Source organism: Rhinatrema bivittatum, chromosome 2 (assembly GCF_901001135.1).
Source record: "Rhinatrema bivittatum chromosome 2, aRhiBiv1.1, whole genome shotgun sequence".
NCBI lineage: Eukaryota > Metazoa > Chordata > Amphibia > Gymnophiona > Rhinatrematidae > Rhinatrema > Rhinatrema bivittatum.
Genome location: NC_042616.1, coordinates 582775687 through 582793350, shown reverse-complemented (window position 1 = coordinate 582793350; position 17664 = coordinate 582775687). Strand labels below are relative to the sequence as shown.

The following is a 17664-nucleotide window of genomic DNA, read 5'->3' as shown; positions in this document are numbered from 1 at the left end:
GAAATAGGGTGAAAATTGGCAGGGTCTGTAGTCTCTAAGCTTTTTCAGAATTGGCCAAATAACTACAATTTTAAGATAGTCCAGGGAAAACACCTTGTCTCAGAGAAGTATTGGTAATACCTGACATTATTTCAGACAGGGCAGTTTTCAGAGCTTTAATGACCCAGAAAAGCAGGGATCCAAGGCACATTGTATAGAATTCTCCTATGGGATGATAGTCTGCACATCTTTTTCAGTAACCTGGCAAAAGAAATGCAATGAACTGATGATTATATGTAGAGCTGCAATGTAGGCAAACACAAATATTATGCTTAAGTAAGCCCGGTATGTGGTCCTTTTACACTACTGAAATCACGATAAGATGGGTTAATTATGAGAGATGAAAATGTGGGATAGATTTGGTATATATTTACTCTACAAGAAGCAGTATTTCATATACATTGTGAGCAGTTTTTGATAGACATTATACATACAATGCTTTGATGATGGTATACGATGAGACTTATGGTGCCTTTTGAGTAAAAGGCGGCTGTTTTAGCAGTGAGCACTGATTCTATGTTACAATTTTCAGCTCAAAAAAGCTGTTATTGATGCAGTCTTCACACCTGTTATTTAATATATATATATTACGGCAATTTATAAGGACAGGCTAGAAGTAGCACAATTGAAGGAACTGGTACATCACTGTGTGCAGAATCATTCTGATTGCACCAACTTAGATATTTTCTATAAAGCATTGGGGAATATTGGTCTACTAAGCACTAATTTAAGGAGTGTTTATATGGTTATTATTTTGTAATGCTACATTGTTTGTATTGCTTATATGCATTAAGTATAAAGTGATTTTATAAGAAGTGGGTTGAATAATTGGGTATGAGTGTTGGTATGGTTGTAGATATGATTTTAATTTATTTGGAATAAGCATTAAGTAGATTAATTTTTTAAAAATAGATGAATTTTGTGAAAACAATAAAGTAATAAATTTTTAATATTGGGTGGTTTACTATCTATATATCTGTTTATAGATATACATCTCTATAGACATAAAAATATACATATATGTGTGTGTGTGTGTGTGTGTGTGTGTGTGTGTGTGTATAGATATATACATATGTGTGTGTATGTATATGTATAGAGCCTCGGTTTGGGTTCCCACGTTGTTTTCACAGCAAGAGGAAGGCTCTGATATAGATTTAAGTAAACCCATGCTAAAATTGTACAAATATCTGCTGTAAAAGTGGAAGTGAATGCATTTTTCATACTGACGCTAGAATAATCTGACTGAAAGTTTGCCCCCTGATGATGCCTTCTCAGGCGAAACAATAAAGGCCTATGTCCGGGTTTTTGTTGAAGATTCGTTACTTTGAAGTTTCACGTCAGCAGTGCTTTTCAAACCGAATGTCCTAATTCATTATGTATATGGCATTCCTTTGAAAAATTGTTAATTTGCAGCTGCGAGTCAGCGCTGCTTTTTAAACCAGACTGTCACTTTTTCTAGTGCATTGCTTATGTTTGTCAGACTTACAACATTGGATTTACATTGTTTGATCTTCTGCTAAGCTTAGCCATTTAGTGGTTTGTGTTCTTGAATTAGGGGTTTTAATTCAGACCTCAAAATGACATATATGAAACTTTGAAACATTTTATTGTAGAAATATTTTTTGTAATTATTTCTGTCTTTATTGCATTGGAACAGTTTCTTCGTGTATACTGGTCAGTAACCAGTTTAAAAAAAAAATAATTATTATTTAGTATTAATAATTAAAACATTTTTTATTGGATGTTGTTTTATTAGTGTTTGTTTGTTGGTATTTGATATTTTTATATTTATATATGCACACACAAAAAATCTTTCTTGATTGTTAAAAATTTACATTTTTTCTTTTCAATTTTCATTTAATTTAATTTGTTCTGTTATGATCCATATAAACCTTGTAAGTATACATGCAACACCCCCATATGCAGAGATACTGGGGGATGGGGAAGTTTGTATGCAGAGGGGTTGAGAAGTATGGTGAACTGGATCCTCAGTGGAGTAAGTCATTGATGGCCACAGTCACACTCCTAGACTTCCATATGAACTTATGAAGAAAATGACTGCACATCAAACAACAAGTATTCATTTGATCAGAACTTCCTCAAATTGGGCTACACAAGCTATTTACAGCCTTCAGCCTCCCACTATCTTCCAGAACACTCTTTGCCACACAGGAACTATCCCCTGAAGTCTGCTTTGAGAGCAGAATCAGTTCAGCTTCTTGATGCATTTTCCAGCCTTTTCTCTGCTCCCATTGGGGAGGATGAAGCATCTCCCTTTAGGCCCTGCCCCCAGGACAAGTCAATCAATGTCTTCTCTTATGGCCACCAGACTAGCCCTGTGGGGACCCTTTCTTTTGTCACAAAATCAGAAAAAAAGTAGCTATATCCTCCTATCCTCTGTCTGTGATATCCCACTTCAGTGTATGAATGCTCATTTCAGAAGGGTTTCTCTATCCCTTCCCCCTTTTTGCTTATGGTTTGCAGGGTTCCAATCCTCCATCGACACTAAGTCATTTCTGGTGTCTCCTTATGTAGCTCCACCCAAACATGTGGTCTGTATAATCATGAATAGACGTCTGAGGAAGCTGTCCATAAAATGAGTATTATATTAGTACACCCAACCCCCCTTTACCTGTGAGTCAGTGAACACATCAGGGTAAAACAGTGCAGCTTTTATTATTTCAAGGACCAGTTCTGCAGTAAGAGAAATATACATAAAGGGTTAACCATAGACATGTATGAATATAAACAGTCAATCCATTTTCAGCAATACTCTGCCCTACAGTAGAAAACTATGACTAAAAAATGTACTGGTACCAAGAGCTTATATACCTTTACAATATTACAGGCCGATACAGTAAGGGCGCGTAAGAAAAAGTGCGGCAGTGCCGGGCGCCCGCTCGTTTGCCGTGCGCACAGTCCAGATCACATACCGCTCGATACAGTATTTAAATGGCATGCAAATGCAAGCCACGTCCAAAATGCGTCCATGAAGCGCAATCCATTTCACTGTACAGAGCGCTATACAGCGCCTATACAGTATCCTGGGTACGCTGGTACCTGTCATTTCAAATGACATTTGAAATGACAGGTACCAGGAAGTGGACGGTTCTCCTACGCTTGTGCATCGGGGATTGCCAGTCCTCTCTGCCCCCCTCCCGAAGCAAGGCGCAGGGCGAAAATCGACTCGACATGTTATTAAAGCAAATAGAAATTGTAACAAAAGTAAACTTACTGCATGCTTCCAGCAGACCCAGTCCTCTCTCCCCTCCTCCCGAGGCGCCCACTGCGTCTCCCCTGCCTCCCGGGGGCAGCCGGCGGTGAAAGCGGCTTCCAGCAGGCCCGCCGGCGAAGGTGCATGAACGCACGTCCAATTTGGGCGCTCAAGCAGCGAAGGCGCATGAGCGTACGCCGTGACCTGAGCGCCCGGATGGATGCAGCTACATTAATAGGTTTCATCACATCCTCTGGCAATGAATTCCATAGCTTAATTATATGTTGAGTAAAAAAATAATTTTTTATTAGTTTTAAATGTATTACCTAGTAACTTGAGTGTGTTCCCTAGTCTTTGTACTCTTTGAAAGAGTAAACAACCAATTAACGTTTACTCGGTCCACTCCACTCATTACTTTTTATACCTCTATCATATGTCCCCTCAGCTCTCTATTCTCCAGGATGAAAGAGCCTAACCCCTTTATCCTTTCTTCGTAGGGGAATCGTTCTACCTCTTCATCATTTTGGTTGCCCTTCTCTGTACCTTTTCAAATTCTGCAATTTTGTTTGAGATGCGGTGACCAGAACTGCATACAATACAAGATGAGATTGCATTATGGAGCGATACAGAGGCGTTATGATATTCTCTATTTTATTCTCCATTCTTTTCCTAATAATGCTTAGCATTCTGTTTGCTTTCTTGGCTGCTGCTGCACACTGAGCAGAATATTTCAACGTAGTATCAATGATGGCACCTAGTCCTTTTCCTGAATAGTGATTCCTAGGGATGTGCAGACCAAAAGTTTAAGTTCATAAGTCCATAAGTCGAAAGGAGGTCCCATTTGCGGTCAATATGGACATATGGAGAATTCCATAAGTTGAGTCTATGTCCATATGTGCAAATAAAAATTTAAACCCCTCACCCGCCTTAATCCCGCCCCCCCCCCCCCCCCCAAGACTTACCAAAACTCCCTGGTGGTCCAGCGGGGTCAGGACGCCATTCCTGAACTCCTTTGCAAGGAGCACGTGACGTCGGCGTCACGTCGGAGTGACGCAACGTCACGTGATTCCCCTCGGGTTCGCTCCCGGACCCCTCGTTGGGCTCAAAAGGCACTTTTGGCCAGCTTGGGGGGGTCAGGAGGCCCCCCCAAGCTGGCCAAAAGTTCCTTTTGGGCCCAACGAGGGTTCCGTGACACCGCGTCACGCCGACGTCACGTGATTCCCCTCGGGTTCGCTCCGGGACCCCTCTTTGGGCCCAAAAGGCACTTTTGGCCAGCTTGGGGGGGTCAGGAGGCCCCTCCAAGCTGGCTAAAAGTGCCGTTTGGGTCCAACGAGGGATCCGGGAGCGGAACCGCGATGGACCACGTGACGTCGGCGTCACGTTGGAGTGACGCGGACGTCACGTGATTCCCCACGCGTCCGCTTCCGGACCCTCACGGAACTTTTGGCCAGCTTGGGGAGTTTTGGTAAGTCTTGGGGGGGGGGGGATTAAGGAGGGTGAGGGGTTTTAAATTTTTATTTAGATCAACAATCGCGATTTCCAACGTATTCAACATAGCTATGTTGAATAAGTTGGAAATCCGATCGTTTACGCCTCATCATTTTTTTAAGTTAAAAAAAATAATAAGTTGCGTTTTCCATTTAAGTTCAAAACGAATGCACACCCCTAGTGATTCCTAATGTTGAACATTGCACTGTGTAGCTATAATTTGGGTTACTCTTCCATAAGTGCATCAGTTTGCATTTGTCCATATTAAATTTCATTTGCAATTTGCATGCCCAGTCTCCCAGTTTTGCAAGGTCCTCTTGTAATTTCTCACCACCCCCTTGTGATTTAACAACTTTGAATAATTTTGTGTCATTGGCAAATACGATCACCTCACTCTTTCCCATTTCCAGATCAAAAAGCAATGGTCCCAGAAAACATTCCTGGGGCACTCCACTATTCACCTTTCTCCATTGGGAAAATTTGCCATTTAGCCCTACTCTCTGTTTTCTATTTTTTAACCAATTCCCAATCCAAAACAGACATAATGGGCCTTAAGCATCTCCCTTGAAGGGAAGATTCCCACAGGGTCCGTGGACCACCCAGACTACAAGCTATGTACGTCAGTTGATTACATAGCTGGAGCTCCCTAATCCCCATCCTATTCTTGCAAGGGCAGGGGAGGCAAAGGGCAAACCCTGCCAAAATGTCCCCCCTTTAATACTATCTACTTCTCTTTCAGCAGCCAGTCAGAGAAACCCAAACCTTTAAGGAAACAGACCTACCTTTTCCCAAATCACATTGTCAAATGTCTTGTAGTGCTCACACACCCAATATGCCATCTTGTGGCCTTTTAGTGGGATTGCAACAACTGAAACCAATTTCTCCTAATCTTGACAACCCTGATAGTGTTTCCAGGTCTTCCCACCCAGAGTCTCTTGTATGACATAAATCCAAAAAAGACAATTAACAGGGCATCTCTACAGTTGCTTAAATTTTTTTATGCACTGGGAAGAACAGTTTCAGGATGAAAGTCAGGTTTTACCCTGAAGGCAGCCTTTGTTACAGAGACCTAGAGTACTAACGTTCCCATATAAATATCTTACTAGATGTGAAAACGTCTCTCATATCTTTTCAGACAGGTCAGCTATTTTCTTAAGTGATAAGATTGTGCAGGAGGGGCAGGTTTTGATCTGTTCATCTTCTCTGAATCTCTTTGCATCATGATTGACCTTTCTCTCTTACAGTAGTAGATATTTGCTTCTCCTGTGGTTTTGTTTTCTTAATATATTTGGTCTATATTTTCCTTTGGGAACTGAATTTGAATTCCCATCATATAATGGGGGACTTTAATTTGAGTTAACAATATGATTTTCTGCTGTTATAAATATTTGATAAGCATTTTTTAGTTTGAATATTGCTTCTCAAGAATTTCTTAAAGATTTATTGTATTATATATATAAAACGGAAATATTTTTCCAGATGTCACTCATTAATCTATATTTTTGCTCCCTGATTCTTGCTCTACCACACATTTTCCATTTTGTTCCCTTATTGTTAGACTGCATTTCTACCTGTACATACCAGACAATGGGCCTCATTTTCCAATATCGCATTGGTATCTCATGCGATACCAAAAAGGGGTGTACCTTATGCTAATAAGCATGTGTATCGCGAATTGCTATGCAAAAGGCTATCACAGGTTGCACTATTAGCCCAATTTGGGACTACATTGCTAGTATATTGTGGTTCATGATGTTTCCTGACAGGCCTGTTTCAGTATGATGCAGGCTGAGGCTGGGGCTGGGAGCTGGGGGTGGGGGAGGGGGAGGGGGAGAGGGAGATTTACCATAGTACCTCCTCCCTAGACAGGTATTTGTATCCCTATGGGAGGCCCACCTAGTAACTCGAGGTGAGGGTTAAGTATTAGTGTAGGGGGTTAGGGGCCACTTTCACATTCAACATGAGACGTACGAACAGAACAGTGGTCTCTTGTGAAGATTTGATGACCTACGGAGTGAGAAAACCCACTCCAAGATGAGATTTGTGCAATGTTCTCTCCACCTAGCTTGTTGTTACCCAGGTAGAGAGTCCATCAAGCTAGGTGGAGAGAACATTGCCCAAATCTCATCTTGGAGTGGGTTTTCTCACTCCGTAGGTCATCAAATCTTCACAAGAGACCACTGTTCTGTTCGTACTTCTCATGTTGAATGTGAAAGTGGCCCCTAACCCCCTACACTAATACTTAACCCTCACCTCGAGTTACTAGGTGGGCCTCCCCTAGGGATACAAATACCTGTCTAGGGAGGAGTTACTATGGTAAGTCTCCCTCCCTCCCTCCCCCCCACACCAACAGTGCAGCTGTTTCACAGCACATGATAAATCCTCCCTACTTTACATTTGCCCCAACGCCACCCCTAAATACAAAATTAAAAATTTGCATTCACAAATCATCACACACAGTAACTCCTTGGAAAATGAGGCCCAATATCCTTTAGAACAAGAAAGAATATCAGTGGTGGTTGATTTAACTGGGGGATTTATATTGTGTGGTAAATAAGTAGCTCTTAAAAAAATGTTTGAGTCATTTTTTTGCATAACTTTCAGAGTTTTAAGCTGGGGATCTTATTGCAGCTGTTGGAGGGAGAAGGAGATAATTTGGGGGCCTCAGTTCTTCTGAGAGGTGATTAAAGGTTGAACAGAGAAGAGAGAATGTATATTGTTTATATTTATTATTTTCTTCATATGCAGCATTTTTTTCCCAGAAAAAAAGATGCTAGTATTGAGTTGCAGGGGCTGTCCTTGGGGGTGAAGGGGGCTGAGAGTATGCAAATCGGGGCAACTGTTCAGGATCCCACTTCCACAGTAGCCCCACACTCTGCAACAGGCCTCAGAGCTTATGAATATGCATCATTTCAAATATTACACTGGTCCATAGAACAAAAAGTTATCATGAAAGGACCTGAATGGGTAAATGTGAATCAGTTATTTACTATTTCAGATAATAAATACAAGGATTAGGGGGCATTCCATGAAGTTAACAAGTAGCACATTTAAAACAAATTGGAGAAATTTCTTTTTCATACAAAGCACAATTAAGCTCTGGAATTCATTGACAGAGGATATGGTTAGGGCAGTTAATGTAGCTGGGTTTAAAAAAGGTTTGGATAAGTTCCTAGAGGAGAAGTCCAGAAACTATTAATTAAGTTGACTTAGGGAATACTATTGCTTATTTCCAGCAATAATACCATGGGATCTATTTAATGTTTGCGTACTTGCCTGGATTAAATACTGTTAGAAACGGGATGCTGGACTTGATGGACCCTACATCTGACCCAGTATGGAAATTTCTTATGTTCTTAAAATGACTAACACACCTTGGTATCACACACAGAATTCGAACAGACCATCATTAAATGCAGGATAAGTGACTGCAAATTAGAAATAGAAATATGCAGACAAAAACTGAACTGGTAATGCCAAGAAGCCAAACTGCATGCAGTGCAACACTGGAGAAATGGAAACAGAAATGCATTTCTTCCTTTACCATGCAAACTACAAAGATATCAGAGATGCATATTTACTTTCCCAAAACTGACATATTGGAATCGCTAAACCAAAAATAAAATGCCTTTTTTCTACTTCTGTTGAGTAGACATTTTGGTCACTAACATAACACCCCCTCCCCCCCATGGGCATAGCATCCATAGTCCAAATTTTAAAAGGACTGCACGTGTAAATTTCAGGGGTTACATGCGTGGCTGGGCCTGGCACACACTGCACGCATTTTAGAACCTGGCCATGCATGTATCCCCCGATACCTGCCAAAGTGCCGGCCTATCTGAAAGGGGTGAGCCGGGGGGCCTGGTCTGAGTGGGGTGAGGGGCAGGCCGGGACAGTGCCATTAGACGGTGTCCCAGGGAAGCAGGCACTGGCAGCTGGCTGGCACGTTGAAGATACTTCTACTCCAGAGGAACAGTAAGTATTGACATTTTAAAAAAAGGGGGTTAGCTAGGATTAGTTTAGGGGTCAGGGAGGGGAGGGGAAAAGGGAGGAAGAGTAGGTAGTGGGTAACAGAAAGTTCCCTCCCAGTCCACTCCTTAATTGGAGTGGACTGGGAGGGAACTGGGCAAAGGCCCGATCGTGTTGCCACGCGTACTATAGAAAATTTCCCCCAACTCTGTGCGCAAGTTGCAGGCTGCCCGCACATGCATGAGCGGATGTTAAAATCCGGTGCATATGTGCACGTGGATATCATATTTTATAACATACACGCATCGCCAGGCGCATGTTATAAAATTGGTACATCCATGTGCATGCACCGGGAACCGCAAACACATGGACGTGCGCACGCTCCTTTCAAAATAGACCCCATAGTGCACAGAGGTGCACTATGGGGTCTATTTTGCTCCCTCTTGTCACAGGAGGGAGCACTGGATGGCCGGCGTCATCTTTAAAAATGGCGCCGGCCATCCAGTGCTCCTACCATGTGACAGGGGCCGGCCAATGGCATGTATACCCTGTCACATGGTAAGGGCAAAGGGCCATCGGCGCCATTTTGATTAGAGGCAGCCGACGGTTTTGTTTAGAGGCAGCCGACGGTTTTGTTTATCAGCTCGGGCACAGCCAATAAACAAAACCGCGATCGGGCCGGACGAAAAAAAAAACATGATGTGAATCGGAACCGGAATCCGAACTGATTCCGGTTCTGATTCACATCTCTAATTCAAACCATGTGCGGCCAGTAAGTGTTCTATGCTAATCTCGTGCATTGCAAGATCAGCATAGAGGAAGTGCTAGCCCTACGAGTTCTGAATACCGCAGGGCAGGCACAACAAGGAGCAGCAGAAGAACTGTTTCTCCTTTCTGCCCAAGATGCCCGTGTTTTGTCTGTGTGTATGTGTGAATGATTACCTGGCTGGGTGTGTTTATGTGTAGGTATGTGAATGGTAGCCTGCGTGGGTGTGGGTGTCTGAATGGGAGCCTGTCTGCCTGTGATTGTGAATGTATGTGAATGGGAGCCTGCCTGGGTGTGGGTGTGTAAATGGAAGCCTGCATGTGTGTGTGTTTTAATGGTGACCAGCCTGGATGTGTGTATGTGTCTGTGTGTGAATGGGAGTCTGCCTGGATATGTGTGTGTGTGTGTGTGTGTGTGTGTGTGTGTGTGTGTGTGTGTATGAAAGAATGATAACCTTCTTTGGGGTAGAGTGTCTCTGTGTGTGAATGGTAACCTGCTTGTGTGTGTATGTGAATGGGAACCTGCCTGGATGTGTGTGTGTGTATGAATGAGAGCCTGCCTGGGTGTGTATGTGTCTGTGTGTGTGAGAAAGAAAGAGCATGTGGTTGTGAGAGTCTATATATGTATGTGGGAGGGAGAGTGTGTGTGTGTGTGTGTGTGTATGTGTGAATGTGAGAAAGAGAGAGAGAGAGAGAGAGAGTATAGAAGTGGGAACCTGCATGTGAGAGTGGGAGCCTGTCTATGTGTATGTGATAGTGGCAGCCTATGTGTGTGTGTACATATTTATGGGAGTGGGAACCTGCATGTAAGAGCCTGTGTGTCTGGGTGGAAATATGAAGCTGTGTGAGAGAGCATGTAAAAGTGAGAGCTTGTGTGTGTCTGTGGGGAGGAATGGAAGCCTGCATGTGAGAGACAGCATTTGAGAGTGAGAACTTGTGTGCATGTGAGAAAGTGGCAGCCTGCATGTGAGAGTGAGAACCTATGTGTATATGCATGTATGGGAGTGGGAACCTGCATGTGAGAGAGAGCATGTAAGAGCAAGAGCCTGTTTCTGTGTGTTTGTGAGAATAGAAGCCTGCATGAAAGAACATGTTAAAGAAAGCATATAAGAATGGGATCCTGTGTGCATGTGAGAGAGAGCATGCAAGAGTGGGATCCTGTGTGAGAGAAGGCTTGTGTGTGAGCACATATGTGAGAGAGAGCCTATGTATGTGTATGAAGGAAGAAAGAAAGAAGACAGGAGAAGAAAGAAGAAACAGAATAAAGAGAACCTGAAAAAGGCAAAAGAAAAAGACAGACAAGGAGTATAAAAGAGACTGGAGCCAACTAATTAGAAAAATAAGATCAGACAAGAAAGGTAAAAATAAATAATTTTGCTTTCAGCGACTAGAATATGCCATCTTTGAGAATATGCATTTCTTATATATTTATATTTTTCTTTTTCTTTACTATTTCAGAATTCACAGTCTTGTTTCTCAGGCTTTCCATTTCAGTTTTACTTGCATGTTTCTGTTCTAATTTGTAGTCCCTTATTCTGTATTAGGTAAGGGCCTGTCTGTGATGTGCATGTGTGACAGAGATACAGTATTTTGACTAGCATGTATGTAGTTTCTCTGTAGGGATTTGTAGCAGGCCAGCTTGGTCTGCTTGCCCAGTATATTTGTTTCCTTCCTGGGATCCTTACATTTGTTTCTGAGGGAAACAAATATAGGCACATGTATTATGCTTTACCACGTGTTTCAAATTAATGCATATCCCTAGTGACTGAAGCCTTTATAAGAACCCCAAAGCATTCTAATTTTCTGCAAACTTTGGAGTTAAGGCATAAGATAACTTTCTGTTTTTCTGATCCTCTGAATGTAGATTGGTTTGGGGTTTGTTTGGTTTTTTGTTGTTGGTTTTTTTTAGTAGTCTCTACATATCCGTGCCTCCTCAATGTTTAATTGTGCCTTTTTATAAAGGATTACCCATTGAATGATTTTAAAGGCCTCCTTGTCAAATGTTGTTTGCTCTGCTAAATGTTGCCACAACACACATCATATGTTTTTCATTTATAATACAGTACAGCAATGTCCCTAAAAAACTCTGTGCTGATGCTGCTAGAAACATAAACCTTCTTTCTTCCTAATTTGGTGATCTACAGCTTCAATTTGAGATCAGATGAGGTATCAGAGGGGCGAAGGCCCAGGATTCAGAATTTTGATGAGTACCAAGGTTAATGCCAGTTTTTTTTCCAACAAAACATCTTTCCAGAAAAGCAGGAAGTTCTGTGATTCTCTGGGAGAGACTGAAAAACACAGTTAAGCCAATGTTGCTAGCAGCAAAAAAATGGGAAACTGCTTTCTGCTCTGTCTCGCATGAGCTTTGGAAAACAGGTCAGGTTGCAGAACCAAAAGAGCACTTTATTAAAAGGAATGGTTTTTTGCTGAAGATATTCTAGCAGGCATACTGTTGCTTTTGTAGTCCAAAGTAAGAATCATAATTTTTTTTCAGAGATGCCAGTGCTGTGATTACATCCACTAGGCCTGCACTGGACTTTTATTTAACTGTATGACCATTTAACTGGCTATATTCTTTTGAATATAGTTGGTTTTGATAATGTTAGTATAAAAATGTGTTGAAGTTGTCTGCTTCAGTGATAAAATGTGCCATTTATTATTGATGTTTATGTGCTGAATTCAAGATTGACAATTAAACCAGATGATTGGTTACTGTTTCCATGATATTTAAGTTTTTGCATTTTGCATCTATTGTGTAGATAGTGTGCAGAGAATAGACTTTTAATCATATAGGGCCAGATTTAAAAACTTAGACGCGGGCGTAGATTTGTGCGTGCAACCCGGCATGCACAAATCTATGCCCGATTTTCTAACATGCGTGCGCAGCCACGCGTGTGTTATAAAATCTGGGGTCAGTGCACGCAAGGGGGTGCACACTTGTGCACCTTGCGCGCGCTGAGCCATAGGGGAGCCCCAATGGCTTTCCCTGTTCCCTCCGAGGCCACTCCGAAATCGGAGTGGCCTCAGAGGGAAGTGGCCTTGGAGGGAACTGGCCTCGGAGGGAACTTTCTTTCCGCCACCCCCCACCTTCCCCTCCCTTCCCCTACCTAACCCACCCCCAACCCTATCTAACCCCCCCCCCCCCCCCTTACCTTTGTTTGCAAAGTTGTGCCTGCCTCCGGGCAGGCGTAGGTTATGTGCGCCGGTGACGGCCGGCCTGCGATCCCGGGCACAGCGGCAAATGGCTGCTGTGCCCGGAGGCTCCCGCCCCACCCCCGGACCGCCCCTCCCCGCCCATGCCCTGCCCCCTTTATCAAGACCCAGGACATAAGCATGTCCCGGGGCTTGCCCGCGTCGCCGAGCCTATGCAAAATAGGCTCAGCGCACGCAGGAGGCTTTTAAAAGGGTTACGCGCATATAATAACGTGCGTAACCCTTTTAAAATCCACCCCAAATTGTAAATCTAGGTCTTTTCATGTATTTATGGTTGCTTAGTATTTCACCAGTCCTGTTTACACTTCAAAAATTAAATTAGCCAAAGGATTATATAAATAAAATTTACTATCAATCAAAACCCCAAAACTATTATGTATATTAGAGATGTGCTTCATTTAAGGTTTTTGAGTCAGGCTGCGGTTAGGGCACCTCCTGAAAAATGTCACTTTCCTGCGGCTCATTTTTTTTCTGCCGATTTTCAATGAAAAAAACAACCCACCCCAACCCTTCAAATTTACTTAATTACAACCCCCCCCCCACCACCATCCCGATTCCCCCCCCCCCCCTAAGCCTTACTGAAAGCCCTGGTGGTCCAGCAGGGATCCGGGGAGCGATCTTCTGCTCTCGAGCCATCGGTTGCCACTAATCAAAATGGCGCCGGTGGCCTTTTGCCCTTACCATGTGACAGGGGCTACCAGTGCCATTGGTCGGCCCCTGTCACATGGAAGGAGCAATGGATGGCCCACGCCATTTTCTAAGATGGCGCCAGCTGTCCATTGCTCCTAAATGGCACAGCACCAAGACCTAGGCTCGGGGCACATAGGGGTACATTTTAAAAAACAGTGCGTATGCGTACTTTTGTTCGCGCAACCGGCGCGAACAAACGTACGCCAGATTTTAAAAGATACGCGCGTAGCCACGCGTATCTTTTAAAATCCAGGGTCAGCGCGCGAAAGGCTATGCAAAATCGGCAGCCTGTGCGCGCCGAGCCGCGCAGCCTGCTTCCGTTCCCTCCGAGGCAGCTCCAAAATCGGAGCGGCCTCGGAGGGAACTTTCTTTCGGTCTCCCCCCACCTTCCCCTCCTTTCCCCTCCCTAACCCCCCCCCCCCCCCCGGCCCTATCTACACCCCCCCACCTTTGTTGAACAAGTTACACCTGCTCGAGGCAGGCATAACTTTGTGCGCGCTGGGCCGGCTGCCAGGCGCCATGTTCCAGTCCGGGGGCTGGTCCGGAGGCCATGGCCATGCCCCCAGAACACCCCCAGATGACGCGCCAGCCGCGTCACGCCCCCGACATGCCCCCGATGATGTGCCGGTCGCGACACGCCCCCGACACACCCTCTCCAGGAAAGCCCCGGGACTTGCGCGCGTCCCGGGGCTTTGCGTGTGCCGGAAGCCTATGCAAGAAAGGCTTGGCGCGGGCAGGGTGGGTTTGGGGTAGGTTTTCGGGGGTTACGCGCGTAATCCTCTGAAAATCTACCCCATATTGTTCATGTCCAGCTTTCAAAAAAAAATGCAAGGGTAAAAACCTTAAAAAATGTAATTTTCTAAAGAAAAACATGACAGAGAACCTGAATTGTATCCTGAACAGGCCTTCCTATATAGCATTTAAGTGGATTTATATGATAAACAAACAAAATGTGCTTCACATTCTAAGACAGTAACTTTTAAACAGCTGCATGGGCGTACATGTATGCGCATCTGGCGGTTCGCATGAATGGAAGTGGCCATTTTATAGCATACATGCATATATGAGTATATGATATAAAATCGGCTGTACGCGTGTACATGTGTGTGCAATTTTGTATAGATGCACGCTTGTGGGTGCAAATGCTGGCTCTACCACGTAAGTGGGGGATTTTTTTAGATACGCGTGCCGACACAATTACCAGTTTCCCCAGTCTGTTCCCAGTTCGCCCAGGTAAAGGCTCCCGACTTCCTAAATCCCCCTAATTAAGCTTCATCCCTTTTACCCTATTAGCCCCGACCCTTCAAACCCTGCTGACTAGTAGCCCTGATTTTTGTTTTATTTTAAAACTTACACAACATCCATAACAGAAGTAAAATTATGCAACAGGGGACTCTGGCGCGCACTTGAATGCATAAATTCTTATGTGCACATTTCAAATCACCTTCTCGAAATTGCCCATGTCTCGCCCATGCTCTGCCCAGGACACGTCCTGCCCCTTTTTTAACTTTTCGATTTATATGCGCACTGAGAGATATGTGCGTACTCAGGTGCTTCGTAAAATCCATGTGGCGCACATCGGCCTGAGACGTGCGCGTATCTCCCGGCTTTGGCGCACGTATGGCTTTTGAAATTCACCTTTAAGTGTAATCCCTAATAGAGGCAGGCTCAACAAAAGCAAGTTGAAACTGGAGTTTTAACTAAAGCTATGCATATTTCAATTAAAATGAATGTTTTTGGTATTAAATATTATTCATTCAGTTCAGCTTCTGAATCAAGTACAAATAGAGCTATTGGAAACATGGCACCAGTCATGGAGAAAAGAAACATGGCATTTTTTTTCTGTGTAATAATACGGATATTTTTTTTCTCCAGAAAATCTCAGTGCCGGAGAATCAACAGGATGCTTTCTAATGAATCTTTACATTCACCGCTGTTCAACCGCTCCATCTCCCAGGTGTCTATGGACAGTACCTCGATGGAGGATTTCTGGTGTGAAGTAGAAAGCATCAAGGAAAGCAGTGAAAATGAGCAAGAAGAACAAACGCTCATGGACGTTAAGCCTGCAGATGGTGAGCTTAGGCTACATTTTTCGTACATTGTTTTCTTGTTTTTTTTATTTACAGAAGAAGGCATAGACTCAAAGATTATTTTGATCTATTGAACTCTATTCATAGCTAAATCATTTATTCCCTCATTTTTTTCTGTTTATGTAGCCATGCAAATGCTCTGCTACTGGCAGTGTATAACAGTGTGTAACTAGGTACTGTAAAAAGATTATTACTACATTTTGGGTCAAAGGATTGGTTGAGCCATCTCTAGCAAGTCTTACTCAAAGCCCAAGGAGGCCTACAGATATCTCAGGTATTGGCCTCTGAGATTTACTTCCAACCTAATTGGCACCATCACCTTTAGAATGATTCTTTAATATCATAACAGTGTCCATAACTGATTAAACTGCACTATCACTTTTGGAAATATCAATTTCTAAACATTTCCTTCAATGAAGACTTGATCCAAAACTTTCTGAATGAAAAGCAATGGGTTGCACTCCCTCTTCTGACCATTAAACAAACTTTTCCTCTCCCAGTCTATATAACAGACAACAAAAGGATATTATTCCCTTTCTTATTGAGTGCCTAATTTGTAAGCTTTTTTTTTTTCCCATAAACACAAAAATGAGAGAAAATCCTTAGTAAATCAGGGCCTTAATGCAGGTTATGTAGGCTGGAAAAAGGGAGTGGTCATAATTAAAAACAAAACTCCCCTTACTACAGAGGACCTAAGTGGGCAAAATTCAAAACATTTGAAAAAACTGCATGACCAAAAATTATTCACTAATTTAGCTGAATATAAAAAAAATTACGATATTTGTAAAAAGTAGCTCTAGGCCCTTGAATATCTTGGAAAACTTGCATCAATACTCTCAACATATTTTGTTAGGAGAGTTACCAGCTGAATTGCATAATACAAGATCAGCTTTATTATAATATTCATGACTGTTATTATCTCCTTTCTTGATATGCAGAATCATTCTTCTGACATCACTAATATCTGAAATTGGGTTAAGGAAGTGATCATATTTCTATTTATTTGTCACCACAAGGGCAAGAAATCAAAGACTTGCTCACACTTCAATCACCACAATGCCTCATTTAAATTTGCTCAAAAGCATTTACCCAATCCCACTACATAGGATTTGGTAGGGAAGAATGAAAAGCAAGCTAGAATTGTTTATTTTATGGTAAAAAAATGTACAATTACATTTATATTCAAGTTAAAGGCAATGCTCAGCTTAATAATGTGAAGAATCAAATATACCTAGGAGCAAACATCAATGGGCCCAATATTCAAAGATATCCGCTTCTCTACATTATCCAGATAACTTATCCAGCTAACTTATAAAGTCATTTATCAAAATGTGTTAGGGCATTATTACGGGCATTAGGGCGGAGTAAATGGAAATGAGGGCTGGTTATCGTTGTATGCAATAAAGTAACACACGCTATCATGGGATTTAACGCCAGAAATAACTACACCTTTTTTCTATGCATTATGCCTGCGATATCTGTGCATTTTAATCCGAAATGGGATTTATCGCAAATCCCAGTTTGAGAGTGAGGGAGAGAGAGTCTCTGTGGAGGGTCACTTATAATTTAACTTTTTATACCACTGTAAGGGGCCGATGCAATACCGTGCGCTCAGGCAAGCGCACTGCATAACCCGCACTCCGACACAGGTTAAATAGGCGCTAATCCACCCCCCTAATGCAATAGGAGGATTAGCACCTATTTAACCCGTGTCAGACGCGGAGTGAATGCAATAGTGCTCATCACATGTAAATGCATGTGAATGAGCCTATTATTCATTCACTCCTGATATAAAAAAAAGTGTGCGTCTCAGACGCACATTTTGCCCTCAGATATTAATGCCTGCCTGGAGCAGGCGTTAATAGCTGACCGCAGGTAAAAGAAGTACAGAAAAAACTGCTTTTCTGTACTTCTTTAAAAAAAAAAAAAACCCTCGGCAGACCGCTGAGTTGCGAAGACCGACGCCGGTAAACTCTGCGTCGGTTTTCATAACCAACTGTCTGCAGAGTTTACTGGCGTCGGTCTTCATAACTGGCAGCCGCGGCGGGGTCTCGTTAGCAAGGAGGTGCTAAGGTTACGCAAGTGACCCTAGCGCCTCCTTGTTAGCGCAACCCCCTAATTTGGGTATAGCATGGCGCCCCCCTTGCGGGCACCATGCACGCATTAGGGAAGCGGGCGCAGACTTTTCAGCGTCCG

At 43.0% G+C, this 17664-nt stretch overlaps 1 protein-coding gene across 6 annotated transcripts in view; it reads left to right on the top strand.

Moving 5' to 3' along the window:
- Positions 1-17664, top strand: part of ARHGAP28 (Rho GTPase activating protein 28) — a 547343-nt gene that overhangs the window by 335616 nt on the left and 194063 nt on the right. For all 6 annotated transcript variants that reach the window (XM_029591030.1, XM_029591029.1, XM_029591034.1 and 3 more), the window contains one exon: positions 15254-15450. In XM_029591030.1, the coding sequence (XP_029446890.1) occupies positions 15282-15450 (169 nt within the window). In that variant the 5' untranslated portion in view covers positions 15254-15281. The remainder of the gene's footprint in view (positions 1-15253; positions 15451-17664) is intronic.